Genomic DNA, 14,015 nt, shown 5'->3' on the forward strand with positions numbered 1-14,015 from the left:
ATGCTGAGTAAAAGAAGCTAGTCTCAAAAGGCCACAACTTTCATGATTCCACTTATGTGACATATTCAGAACAGGCAAATCCGTAGAGACAGAAAGTAGATGGGTGTGTTGCCAGGTACTTGGGGGAGAAGAGAACAGGGAGGCTGCATAACAGGTTGGGGTTTCCTTTTAGGGAAATATTCTGGGACTAGATAGTGCTGGTGGTTGCAGAACACGTGCGTGTACTTAACGCCACCAAATTATACACTTGAAAATGGTGAAACTGGAAATTTCATGTGCATTTTGCCGCAGTCTTTTTATTTGGGTGAGTTTTATGGTATGTGAGTTAGGTCTCAAGCTGTTATAAAAATAAAAGGTGTAGTAGCTTGATTATTGCCAGGGAGCTGTGCTGAGGGAAAAAACTCAAACCCAGAGGTCATATACTAGATGATTCCAGTTTTGTAACGTTTCAAAAGTGGCCGCATTTAGAAATGGAAGACAGATTAGTGGCTTCTAGATGCTGGGGATGGAGGGTAGGGAGACAGAGGGAGGTGCGTGATAAAAGGCAGCCTGAGGGGTCCTTGTGGCGGTGGATACAGGATCCTCCACAGGTGATAAAACTTCACAGCACCACACACACACACACACACGCACGCACGCACGCATGCACGCACACACCAGTGGGGTGGGTGAGCCCTGAACCGGGTGGTGCTTGCAGCTGTGAGGTGTCTGGTGTGATGTCTTACTGTGTCAGTCAGGGCACAGTGTGCCACTGGGGGAAAGGGGCAGAGTGTTTGAGGGTCTCACACCTGCACGTGAATCTACACTTCTCTCCGTCGAAATTTCAATTAACAAAAATGTGTAAGAGTAGCTATGTATCTTTGAAAACTTGTTCTGGAGGCAAACTTGTATGAATGTATAAAACGTCCTCTTCTGACTTGTCTCGGCCCAGTCAAGTCTTATCTCCAGGAGTGGTAAAACCACAGTCCAAGTGCAGGACGTCACAGTTATGTCCACATTATTTGTGTCCTCCTTAAAAGACCACGCTTGCAGCAGGGTTTGTTGTTTGGTTAATTTCAGCAATGCAGTATTTTCCAAAAATAAAGAGGAAGTGTAAGTGTGGAAAAGGCCTTTCTCAGGCTTCTTGCCATCCTTTAGTTAAGTTAGTTTTAGCAAAGAACGACTGTTAACTCCTTCTTGTTCACTAGTATTAGAAAGTTTCCGTGTCACACTTTTATTTTAGCAAAGAGAAAATATGATTTTTTTAATGAATAAAAACCCCATTTCTGTGCAGTAGAGATCATCCTGCTAACATCTCATGTTAGAAAGATAAACAGCAGGATTAGCTGTTTACTTTAGGAGCGTGGTCTGCTTGTTTTTCAGGAGGACACAGTGTCCTGCTGTATCTGGTTTCCCGTCTGCGCGCGGCTTGGAGCTGGGAAAGGCCCTGCCCCCTCCGCGCACCCTGCTCTTCGCCCTCTCCTCCCTTTCGGGGTCAGGTCCAAGCTCCCCTCCCAGCCTCTCTTCCCCTTTCTCTCTCTCCTGCTTCTTTTTCTCACTTCATCCTCGAATTTCTTCTGTTTCTTCCTTAGATTAGGGCTTAGTAAGGGCTTATAACATGGAGAGAAAGATCCTTGTTGATCTTCAGAGGCTGCTTCGGTTGACACTGACCTAGAATAAAACAGCCAGGCCTGACTCTGATTCCGGGAATTCTTGGTGGACTGCTCAGAACTGCTTCCATGACTCGTGTAAACATCCCACATGTCACTTCGCCTGCTTCTCTCTCGGAACACAAGCGTTCACAGGCACACAAGCACACACACACGCACACACATACCCATGTTCTCTGCTTCTTTCTTGCTTTTCTTAATTTATATATCTATGATATTGAGCCAGTGAATGAAAGGAGGGAAAGTAAATATTTTTGAAAAGTTGGGGAGGGGCATTTAAAGCTTCAAAGAGGGATTATCGTCTCACTAAAACCCCCTCTGTGAGTCAACAGTTTTGTTTTCCTTATTTCTTGTGCTTTGTTCTGGTACTTTCACAGCCTAACAATACATGCATTTTTAGAATTTTTAAAATGTTCTTTAATTAGCATGATGAGGCGTTCAGCTGGTAAGAGAAGGAAGGAAGCATTCTTAAAGATAAACATTAACTGCACGATGGACTTTATACTTCCATCGTGATGTGGCCGGATGGAACCGTGCACCTCTTATCTGTATTGCTTTATGCTGCTGGGCATGTGCTGTGGAGTGTGGCTTCACTTGGCATCAGTTTTAGTCAGTTCTTCCAGCCTCACCCTCGTGGCTCAGAAATGCACGGAGTCGAGGCGCTGCAGCCGAGGGCTCTGGGGCCATGCGAGGTGTTGGTGATTCTCCATCTCTTTACCCAGAGAGGAGCTTTACTTACCATGAAACTGGGGAGCTGGGTGGTGAGGACGGCACCACGAGGCGGATCACAAGCTGGTGTCAGGAGTGACAACGTCACGTCTGTGGCGGTGGGCCCTCTGCTGCTTCGAGCACGTTCCTCTGAGCCCCTTCACGCAGGAGATCAGCCCTTTTACAGAGGTGCACACACCTCCTATGGGCTCAGGAGAGCTGACAAGTGATGTGACGGGAAAAAACCACCTTCTTGCCGATTAAGTGTGTTTGTAACGAAGTGGATTTGCCTGGTGGGTGAAGGAAAGCACGATGCTGGGCGCAGATTCGGTGCAGGCTCTTCGCTAGGTGCCGAGCAGATAAAGTTGCCTGGATTTAAGGGTTCCAGAGCCGAAGCTCCCAGCAGCTGGCCACGTCCCCCAGCCGCAGAGCTGAGGCAGCCCCTCCCAGGCCGCTGCCACCCAGCACCATGTGCTGAAAACCATGAACGTGGGTGAGGGGTTTTATTTGGTGACGGTCAGTGTTTTAGGCGTGGGTGGAACATTGATCTGAAATAAGTGGTGTTCGCGTGCCAGACTGTTACTGCGAGAGGTTTGAGCGGCGAACTCTATCTCAGGGAGCGAAGTAGTTCTGAGGCTCTTACTCTTAACCACGGACATCCCCCTTCCTCCCTGGAGACGTTCTCTCTGTGCTGGTCTAGCGTTTATCTAAGCTGACCACTTCTGAAGACAGCAGTGTCCCTGTCAGGCGAGGCGTGGGATTCCCGGCACCAGGGCTCAGTATGTGCGGAAAGTCACCTGCAGCCAGAGCCCGAGGTTGCCCGTCGCCAGCAGCCCGGGGTGTGGAGTTGCTGGGGATCCTTGGCATCCTGGCCGGAGGGCGAATGGACGCACCCAGCCTGCTTCCCAGAGCCGAGACCCCATCTTGTGAGCGCCAACCCCTGACGTGATCTTAAAATGTCGAGTCTCCTCGTCTCCATATGGCTAGGCTGCAGCTCATCCAGTATTTCAGGGATACTTAGGGGCAGTGCTCGTGTCGGCTGCGTGTCCTGCTGGGCTCGGCCACTCTGCTACCTCCGGGCGGGGCCCGAGCGCCTCCCGTGTGGAACTGGAACCGTCTCACCTGGCGCAGACGAGGTAACTGACGTGGCGTCCAGAGCCGGCCCCCGGTGTCGACGGGGACGGGCAGCCAGGAGCTGGCTGGTGCTGGGGCAGGGCCAGGCCCAGCCCTCCATGCCCTGCGGCGAGCCCTGTCCTCCCCCGGGCCCGTGTCGGTCAGCTCTGTCCGTGACCTCCCGGCTCAAGTCGCTTGGCTGGTCTGGATTCCCTGGCTCCTCCACTCTGAAATGAGACCCACGTCTGGGCTGCCCACACCCGGGGCGGCGCTTCATTCTCCACTCCACTCACCTCTTCAGAAATCTTAGGCCAGTGCAGACTCTGCCGGTCCCTCGTCCATCCCCCAAGACTGTGTGCTTCAGTCTCTGCCCTGAGACGTTGCCCTCACGCAGGCCCTCCTGCTGACTGAGGCCAGCGGGACACACACGCGTTGACGGCTGGGGGGCGGGTGGGGCCGCGTGATGACCGGACAGGCTGGTGCCTGACGATGAGTGTCGGCCACCCAGTACTGCCAGAGCCGCAGGCTTCTTAGGAAAACAGGAAACGAATTTTATATAAGATCCCTTAATTTTTAATATTTGCTGCTAATTTTTTTAAAAAAATTTAACACTTTATAAACTAAAGAAAACACATGAGCCAGTGGAGCTCAGCCTGTGAATAGCACTTTGCAGTCCCCCTGTTTCCATCGATTAGGGCAGCGAACTCACACGCGGACCGCCGAGGCTCTGAAAGTGCTCGGTTCAAGCCAGCCTCCTGCCTGTGCCAGCGGTTGTATCTCTGAAACGGAGCATTTGGTCTAACGCCTGTTAGTGTCCCCCGTGACTCGCCCGTGGCGGGAGGCGGGGGTGCTGGCTGGACCGGGCCAGCGATTTACCACCTGGGCCCAGGCAGCCCCTCCGCCCCCACACAGGGAGCCCCCGGCACGGGCCTTTGCGCACAGCAGAGGCGCCCCTCCAGGGAGATGCCCTTGCCTCCTCCCCGTTCCCCATCCCGCCCCTTTACAAGTGCCTCGAGTTTTTAATTTTTCATCAACATAACTTTGATTTTAAATCAGGAGCAATGCATGGAAATACCCACATAGTACATAGTCTTTCCCCTTATTACCACTTTCCCCCTGTCTTCTTTTTCTTTCTTTTGTATTATTTTCCAGCCTTCTTTCAACTTCTCAAACATGGAAAGGCTCGTTGCCATCCCAGGTTCTGTGTGTGCTGTGCTCTCTCCTCTAAGTGTGCTTCTTTCAGCCCTGTGCAGGGTGGGCTTCTCTTTCTTCAGGACACAGCTTAAAGATCACCTCTTGTAAGGAGCCTTCCCTAACCACCTGGCCAGGCCATTCCACCCCAGTGCTTTCTCACAGGCTGTCTATTATTTCCCTCCTGTAATCCCACAGCCTGTGATTGTGTGTTTACCTGTGCCAGGCCTTTCCCTAGGGAGGTTCAGAGGGCACCTGCACAGGCCTGGGTCCGCAGCAGTCCTGCTGTGTTTAGCACATAAATAGACACCCCTAAGGCCAGGGCACTGTTTGGGGTACATTGACAACCCCGTATGTGCCACTGTTACTCAAAATCTTGTGACACTGATTTTGAGGCTCTGCAGCCCTCTAGACCTCGCTACATCAAGCGCTTCTGTGTCTGACCCAGTAATTTTGTATTTGGCTCATTTCTTGTGTTCAAGCAAATCAAGATGTCTTTTAAGAAAAAAAGAACAACTCACACGTAAGTCTACAAACTCAGAGAGTTTCCAGATACTCTCAGAACCTGTAAATAATGGCTACAGAGCCATTATATTTTCTTACACGGCGCATGCTAACTATCCAGAGGATCTCTGCTTACACAGTGGATTCTCCCCTTCGCAGAGTTTCAACGGCAGAAAGCTGTAAAAAACAATCATGTGAAGCCTCTGGAAATTGTCCTAAGGGCATACAGCAAATGGGGAAGCATTCCTTCAGTGGAACCAAGAAAATCTGATAAATCTCACTAAGAACAGTGAGTCTGTGGCCCTTGAGCCCTGACTGCCCCCCGCAACCACTGCTACTCTGAGGCTTTACTCCAGGGAGTGCAGTCAAGAAGACAACCCCCTCCCCTCAACTCCCAGTCCAGGGCACATTTCACTCTAGGAGGGCTGTCCACTAGCATCCCTTATCCGCAGGCCCCTGTTGCAGAAGCTCAACCCCAAGTGTGGTGGGCCAAGAATACTGGCCCAGTTGTCCTACCCCAGCCCGCCGCAGGGTAGATGCACCACGCAGAGAGGCTGGCCTAGAAGACCAGCGCCACCACCCCGCCCCCCCAGCACCCACTCTAGAGCAGAGGTGTCAGTCCAGGCAAAGGGGGCACTGCCCAGAGGGAGACAGGTTATGGTGAAGAAGAAGAGCTCTGTAGGGCTGCATGAGATGGCGGGAGAATTCCATGCCCAAGAGTGTTGTTGAAAACAGTGAGGATCTTGGTGGAGAGAGGTTCAGAGAGTGCTTGTAATTTCCTGACTCTTTATCAACAAGCAAAGAACAGAGCAATGAAAAGTTAGCAGAGAGAATCAGGGAAAAGAGACCACCAAGAGCCCTCCTGGAATCACAGTCAGACTTGAGAGACAGGAAGGGTGTGCTCTCAGGAGCACTGACGGCCCCCATGGGAAGGTTGGGGTACGAGCCTCACTTCCCTGAAGGGCCTCAGGACCACCTCCAGCCACACTAGATGAACAGTTGGCTGCTCTGAACCAGGGACAACTCTGGGAAGCCAGACTTTAAAATCGCACGCAGGTCTGGCTGTCTGACCTGCCCAAGGCCACATCTTCACAGGTGTGATTAGGGAGGGGAAATATGAGCTCTGGCCAAAGGAGAGGGATGAGGGCAAAAACCTGCACTCCTTGAACCATGAGATCAACCTCCAAGACACACATGTCCAGTGGTAAAGGTTAAAAGTCTGACTGGCTAAGGATGCTCAAGCACAACCTTTCACTAATAAGTGGCTTCGCTGACCTAGGGACAGCCTCTGGGTAGCCATGTGAAAAGATAAAAACAAGAAGACAGTCTGAGCAGGACCATCAGAGCCTGCAGGGAAGAGCTGTTCAGACAGGTCACTGAGCAAGTGAGTAAACTACATCATCAACCCTTGGCGGAGAGGAGTCAAGGATCCAGAGTTGCCGCAATTTACTATCCAGCACGCCCAGTTGTCAACCAAAAATTGCAAGGTTTGCAGAGAAACAGGGAAGCATGACCCATACATGAGGGAAAAAGCAGATGATAGAAGCCGCTTTTGAAAGGCCCAGTTGTTGGACTTAGCAGACAGAGATTTTAAAACAGCCATTATAAATATAAAACGTTCAAAGAGCAGAGGGAACCATGTCTCCAGATTACAGTGTGTAGATGACAGAGTCTAATCAAAAGGAGGATATCGGTAAAAAGACACAAACTGGAAAGAACCAAATGGAAACTCTGGAGTTGGAAAGTATAATAACTGATATGAAAAATTCACTAGATAGGCTCAACAGTAGATGTGAGCTGGAAGAAGAAAGAATCCATGGACTTGGATCTAGAATAATGGAGCTAGTGCAGCCCGAAGGAGAGACAGAATGAAAAGTGCTCACTTTGACAGCACTTACACCAAAATTGGAACATACAGAGAGTAGCATAGCCCCTGTGCACATGACATGCAGATTTGGGAAGCATTACACATTTGTAAGCCCTTTGTCAAACTTAAAACTCTTCCCCAAGAAAAGAGGATTGTAATTTCAATAGGATGTTAAAACTTAATCTCAAATTGATGACTGCAGAGTATTTTAGCAATTAAAAAAATGCTTGTGAAGACTTTTTAATAACTTAGTCTTTATGAAGAATTAAAACATACCATGATTATCTCTGCACTATTATGGAAATCTCACAAATGACAAATAAATATTCTAAGGGGAGAAAAGAATGAAGAACCTCAGAAATGTGGAACACCATTAAGTGCACCAATACACATGTAATGGGAGCGCCAGAAGGGCAGGGGAGTGGGGGAGGGAACAGAAAAGATATTTGGAGTAATAATGGCTGAAGATGGCTCAAATTGGACTGGAAAACTTTACACATCCAAGAAACTCTATGAACTTGTAGTAGGATAAACCTAAAAAGAGACATACCCAAATGCGTCATAGTCAAAATGTTGAAAGCCAAAGGTAAAGTCTTGAAAGCAGCAAGTGAAAAGTGACTCCTCGTGTAACAAGGGACTTCTCGTTAGAAACAGTGGAAGACTAGAAGGCAGTGGGACAATATTCAGAATTCTGGAAGAAACAAATAACTTACATCCCACTTCCTTTTTGACCTTTAAATCCTGAGGTTAAGTCAGTAGGATTGAACATTAATTTTTCTACTTTAGGCAACTCAGCTCCTCATTTTTGTAAAATCCAAAGGCCACCGTTGTTCATCTTCATTTTGAAGTATTCTAGCTTTTCACTTGTTTGATCCAGACCTAATTATAAGCCACAGAACCCTACTCTTTGTGTAAAATTTTCTTTTTCCAGTCAACCATGAGAAATGAGTTTGTACTATATAAATGTCTTATAGCTACAACATATTAAATAATGTCACACATATGGAAATGTTAAGACTAATATATTTAAGATAGATAGGACATTCTTCTGGGTACCACCTGCTACATATCGCTCCGGAACAGACTAAAACCATATGGGCATCAGGCGAGCAGTCAGGGATATTTCCTGGTGTTCTTGGGTATAAAATGTCGTATTGCAAGAAGAATTGACCATAGTAATAATTGTATGTGATTTCAATGTATTTTTTTCTCCATAGATCTGATGAAGTAAATTTTAGAAAAGTTATTGCTAGCAACATTTTGGTGATAATTTTCAAGGAATACCTATTAATATCTTTGAATATTAGTGTTTGATAAAACATAATTTGAAATGTTTTAAATGGAGGTGGATTTCTACGGTGGATCTACAGTGGATTTCTAGTGAAGGAGAAGGAAATTCTGGTCTCTGTACTGAATCAAAAACTGTCTCCTAAAAGAGCAAATGTGGATCCTTTTTTGTAGAGTCTGCCTTCTCGTGCAAGATGCCCTCGGACTCTTCAGTGAGGTGCACTCGGCGGGCGCCGTCCTGAAGGACAGGGAGTTGGAGGGCAAGTCCTGCAGGCTGGTGGGAATGAAGGTTCTGCAAAAGGTCACCAGAGGAAGGTGAGGACACCACAGTAGCATCCAGTTTGCTACAGTAACATCTGTAATTTCATTTTTAAAGACAATAAACTAGGATCCTAGAGTCTGCCTCTGAGACAAGGCCACGAGTTGGGTGGAGCCCATAAAGTACTTATGGAAGAAAAATTACCATTGAAAACAAAAATAATTATGCAGGTTTAGTGATTCACAATTTTATTAAAATTAGGATTAAAAATGTCATATATATATGTATTTTAACTAAAGTTTTTTCTTTCTTTCTCTTTATCTGTAGTAATAAGGCAGCTTTGCATGAGTCCGTTTATGTAAGTGAAAATATAATTGAGTGAAAAGGCATTTTATAAGCGTTAAGCAAAACTCTTAATTTGTCACGTTTTTTGCTTTCCATAGCAAGAAAGCTTGTTTTCTGTCACGTTTCGTGGCTCCTCGCGCTAGATGTTTTGGGTGGCGGTGGTACATAGATCTGGCCCCAGTGTGGGTTGTTCCATTCCAGTGAGCATCTTAATCTATGAATTAGGGAGCAGAAGAAACCTTTTCGGTGGAACGATCCAGTCATATAGAGAATTAGTGTAAACGGTGAATTTGGGTTTCTCTCATCATAGCCGCTTTCCTCAGGCAGTGTGTAATTTTAGCTGTCTTAATGCTACTGTCTTACTTAGAGCAACGTCTGAGCTTGTAACAGTGCGGGAGGGAGGCGCCGTTGGGCGTTGGGCGTATGCGCTGCTCCTAGTCCAGTGGTCTGCATACCGGCCCTTCGGGCCGTGCTCCGTCCAAACTGAGAGCGCCGCCGCGTGTCTCGTGTCTCGTGACTAGCAGCCACTTTCCCCGGCCCCGCCCTGTGCCACATCTGTCTCTCACGTGCAGCTGAGTGGCGGCTCCACCCAGGACCCTGTTTTCCTGAAGGACAGACCCCCTGTGAGCCCTGCATTGATTCATGTACACTCGGCTGGTAACAAATGCTTCCTTTTGCTTACAGAAGGGAGGCTGTGTTACAGTGTAATTGCCTTATGGATTAGGGAGGGAGCTGCCCAGATATTTGGAAAGCTTAAGTGGGTCACATGAACCTTATCGTTTCGAAGGCTGAACCCCATGTAGTCCTCAGTTTCAGAATCACAGGCATCTGGAAAGACCGTGTGTAGAGGTGGTAAGTGAGGTGCTGCTCTGGCGTTGGCCTGACGGCATTAACCCCACCGGGGCCGTGTAGACCTCCCTGACATACATTCGGCACCAGCCTCGCACCTGAGCATGCCGGGGTACTGGGGCTCCCCATCTCGGGCGCCTCAGTGGAGCCCCTCCAGCTGGCACGTGTCCTGGTGTCCTGCAGGCCAGAGGAGTCCACTCCTGGGGACGTACTTCCTGCTGGCGACTGGGGGACCCAACTCCAGGGAAATACTCCTGGGGACTGACAGAGCCAGGAGGGGTCCAGGGGCTTTGCTCTATAAAGTACATGCTTTGCTACCGTGATGCTATACAGCCATATGTGTACCTAATGTTTAATCTGGTTTTTGTGGGTTACACTGGAAGCCTTGCTACTGTCTACAACATTGCCATAGGAAATGTTTTTTCCACGGGAAATGCACTGACTATTCTGAATAATTCATTTACAGACTTTTGGAACCCATCCATTTTTAAGTTGGACTAAAATTTGACTAAGTATTGGATACTTTTTTAGGTTGGAATTAATTTCTTTATCCTATGTGTTTAACTTTATTTTAGCATGCAACTATCCAAATAAATATTAAGATTGTCTTTTTGTTCTTTTGGAAGCTGTATTTCTTCAAAACAAATTATTAAATAGTTTTGGAATGCTGAATGTTATAATTGCCTATTAGTGACATCATCCACTGTCAGTCATCCATCCACGGCCCAGTAAACACAAATTGTCTCTTCCCCCCCAATTACTGTGTTTCATAGCAACTCTCATAAACCTTAACAAAATATATTTCTGATACACCTTAACGAAATACACTTAGTTCCCAGAATTCAAGCTAAAATGATTAATTATAATTATATAATTCCAATATCTAATATAGAAAATTATTTTTTGCCAGTTGGAAGATGGTTTTACGTTTGGGCTGATCGTGGAGCCTTTGAAATCTTAGCTCCCCGGTCTCATCTGGTCCACAGTCACAGTGACGGAAGTCACTGCTCCCTGTGGCGCTTTGGGTGGACTGGCGGCCTCGGGGCTGGGCCTGTGCAGGGCGTCCCACCCTGTTCACCTGCCGCCTTGGGAAGAGTTGCAGGAAAACAGCTGTCATGTCTGTCGCATTTCTCTGACCGCTTTTTGGAGTTGTGTGTCCATACTGACTCGTTAGGGTGAGAAGAGTCAGAAAAATACCCTGGATGTAAAGGAAAAGACCATTTTAAAACAACACTGCTGAGGCATGTGCCTCTCCCTGGCTCTCTGCGTCCCTGGAGGACTCCAGGCTGTTTGTCCAGGGGCTGAGGCGTGTCCCCTGACCTTTGTCCTCCCAGGTGGCCTCTGCAACAGTTTAGAGGTCAGACAGGCTGAAAACTCACTTTACTTTGGTGTCTTAGTCCTGTGTATGAGCTTTATCTTTTTATTGCTGATTATTATGTGCTCTTATTTTTATGTGATAGGGTAATACTGAGGGAAAAAAGAAATTTTCTGAAACATCTTAATCCTATAAGTATGGAAAATATAGTTAGCATATTTTTGGCGGGGGAGAGGAACCTCTTTCAATTCAAAGTCCTGCTAATACTTAGGTTCCTACTTGTTAAAACAAAAGCCACTAATCTGTCTAAAATACATTATTAATGTATAAGTGACTATTTTATTAATATCTCTTTAAGAGTAATGTACTGGAGAAGACTGTTGCAGAGCATTTAGTCAGCACTCACCGTATACAGAGGGGTCTGTCTGAGTGCTGAGAATGACAGGGAAGCAACTAACAAGATCTTTGACCATGAATTGCCTCCTTTTGAACTGGAGACTAGACCTGCCCAGGGATCCTGGGCGGTTGTTGCTTTAAGTGATGGGGCCTTAAATGGCTGGTCTTTTCCTCAAATTGGTAAGATGTTATCTGTGAAGACACAAAAGTAGGATTAGGAGAAAGTATAATTCAGTCATTTATTCGTTAAATATTTAGGACCTCTTTGTGCTATGCCCTGGCTGGTTGCTGCTGTGCTAGATTTGGGGATTATCTGAAGCCACAGCACGCTGAAGTAAAGTCAGCTAGACAAAGCCTTAAGTCCTATTAGTAGGGATTCTGCATTGATCCAAGAGAAAATTAGGGCCCCTAGGAGTTTTTGAGAGAAGAAAAGAAGAGGTAATAAAAATGAAAATAGAGTTAAGATTATTCTACTCTTGTACTTTTAATAGATTTGAAGAAGGATTGGGCAGGGGTGCAGATTTGGAAACTTCTGCAGCAGTTGAGGGCAGGAGAAGGAAGAACGCATCACCACTGATTTTTAACTTCCAGTAGCTTCGGGGGCCGGGGGGGGGGTGGGTGGCGCTCTCCTGGGAGCTGCGGTGATGCCAGGAGTGTAAAATAGCCCCTTTCTCCCAGAGCTCATGGACCAGCAGGAGAGCCAGGAGGAGGTCCCGAGAGACACCAACCGGCGAGTGCCAGTTACAGAGCAGCCACTTTGCCCGGCTCAGAGGGCGGGTTCAGATTTGGGAACCCTGGAGAGAACGGGAGGGGCCTGGGGCTGGGGCGGGAGGACACGCCCCCTGATCTAGCTGTTCACTCACCCCCTGGAGCAGGTCCATCTGGTCAGCTTTGAGGATAGAGTGAGGGGTTGGGCACGTCGAGGGGGGTGTATTTCAGAGAATGGTCCGATTAATAGTTACTGTTTAAATGCCAGCTTTTGTTTTAAAGGTAACAGATTAAGTACTGATAAACTTTAAGTTAGAAGCCAGGCTTAGTTAGCATGATCACAAACTAACCCCATGGTCAGGAAACAGAAGGCCCTCGAAGCCCCCATGCTGCTCCCCAGCCCACTGCCCTTAGGGCTGTTGGTCTGGCCCGGGGTTGGGGGGTGGGGGTGGGGGGGGTGCAGAGCACTCTCCCGTTCTCCGGGTGGCGCCTTTGTCTCCTGCAGCCGCTGCTTTGGGTCCAGTGCTCGGGGCTGTGTGGGATTCTCAGGACCTGTGTCCCACCAGAGGGGTATATTGTCATGTAAACTTGAGTGACATTTTAGCAATAATACGCAAGCGTTAACAGTGGTCTGAGGAGCCCCGGGATGGCTCCCCCAGCTGGCCTGTGCTGTGTCCCAGCTGCTCAGCTCTGAGTCCCAGCGGCTTCTTGACATGCAGACCTGGTCTTGCCCCTCTGCATGGTGTAGACCATTGTGGATTAGGACGCCTCATGGCCAGTGTCTGAGGCTGGCCTGCCCATCATAAGGCTCTGTTTCTCGCTCACCATTGTGTTTCCTGTATGTGGCTCAATTCCTGGCAGTTGAGAGGCTCATAATAAGTATTTGTGGAATGGACATTCGTTGTTTGCTTGGGTTCATCTTAGGTTCTCCTCAACGAGATTTGAATGTGTACACTTGTACTTTCTGAGCAGTAATTATTGGTGCTCAATTTTAGTGGGAAGAATAGAGACTAAGTTGGTCCCAAGACCAGTGTCCAGTGCAGGGTGAGGACCACGCCTTTTGTGCCCCTTGGACTCAAGACCCTGGGTCTTCCTCACTAATAAGTCTAGGGGGTAATGCCTGAGGTTGTTGTGAAAGCACTTTATCCAGGATGGGATCCCATCTTATGGAGGAGGGCCTGGATCAGGTGAGGGTGACTGGTGAGGGTGACTGGTCAGAGGTCAGGCTCCACTGTGACTTTGGGCACCAGGGCGTTGGTCTCCTGGGAGACCCTGTGTGACCCACGTGCATGGAGGTGCACCAGAGGGAGTTTTTAGGGATCGTCCAGCACAAGTCGATGCGTGTGGGTTAGGGTCGTTGTGGAGGGATCATCTCAGTTGCTCCTCTAACAGGAAATAAGCCGTGGTGAGAGCTCTCCTGGGGAAGAAACTTCAGTGGCAATTTCCTTCCTTTGATTTCCCCTCTTCAGAAAGGCTGCCTCTTAAAGAGACAGAATTCCCTTGGAGTTTGAGGTCCAGAATCTTTTTGCTCATTGCTGTGGTCGGAAATGCTCTTTTAAGGGGACATACTTAAGAATTCTTTCATCATTTTGAAAAATAAAATTGTTGCCGGTAAGTTCACCACCCAAGTTAATGGCAGGAGAGTAAAATGTCACCGAAAGAGAATGTACTAAATCCTGAAACCAGTGATGCTCAAAGAACTGCCCGAAAAGAACTAAGCACTGACCCGTGTGAAACATGGTACTGAGTGAAAGAAGCCCACACAAAAGGCCACACATTGTAGGATCCCGTTTATATGAAACGAACAGAACAGACAAGCCCACG

The 14,015-nt window shown here is 47.9% G+C and overlaps 1 protein-coding gene and 1 pseudogene across 10 annotated transcripts in view; both read left to right on the plus strand.

Annotated features, from left to right (window-relative positions):
* The window catches only part of SPIDR (scaffold protein involved in DNA repair), a 344,503-nt gene that overhangs the window by 292,385 nt on the left and 38,103 nt on the right, over window positions 1-14,015 (plus strand). For 9 of the 10 annotated variants that reach the window (XM_032609379.1, XM_032609382.1, XM_032609380.1 and 6 more), the window contains one exon: window positions 8,494-8,634. The exons of the other annotated variant lie outside the window; for it this stretch is intronic. In XM_032609379.1, coding sequence (XP_032465270.1) covers window positions 8,494-8,634 — 141 coding nt within the window. The remainder of the gene's footprint in view (window positions 1-8,493; window positions 8,635-14,015) is intronic. 10 annotated transcript variants of the gene reach the window in all.
* Window positions 7,041-7,141, plus strand: LOC116742818 (annotated as a pseudogene).

The sequence above is a fragment of the Phocoena sinus genome, chromosome 17 (genome assembly GCF_008692025.1).
Source record: "Phocoena sinus isolate mPhoSin1 chromosome 17, mPhoSin1.pri, whole genome shotgun sequence".
NCBI lineage: Eukaryota > Metazoa > Chordata > Mammalia > Artiodactyla > Phocoenidae > Phocoena > Phocoena sinus.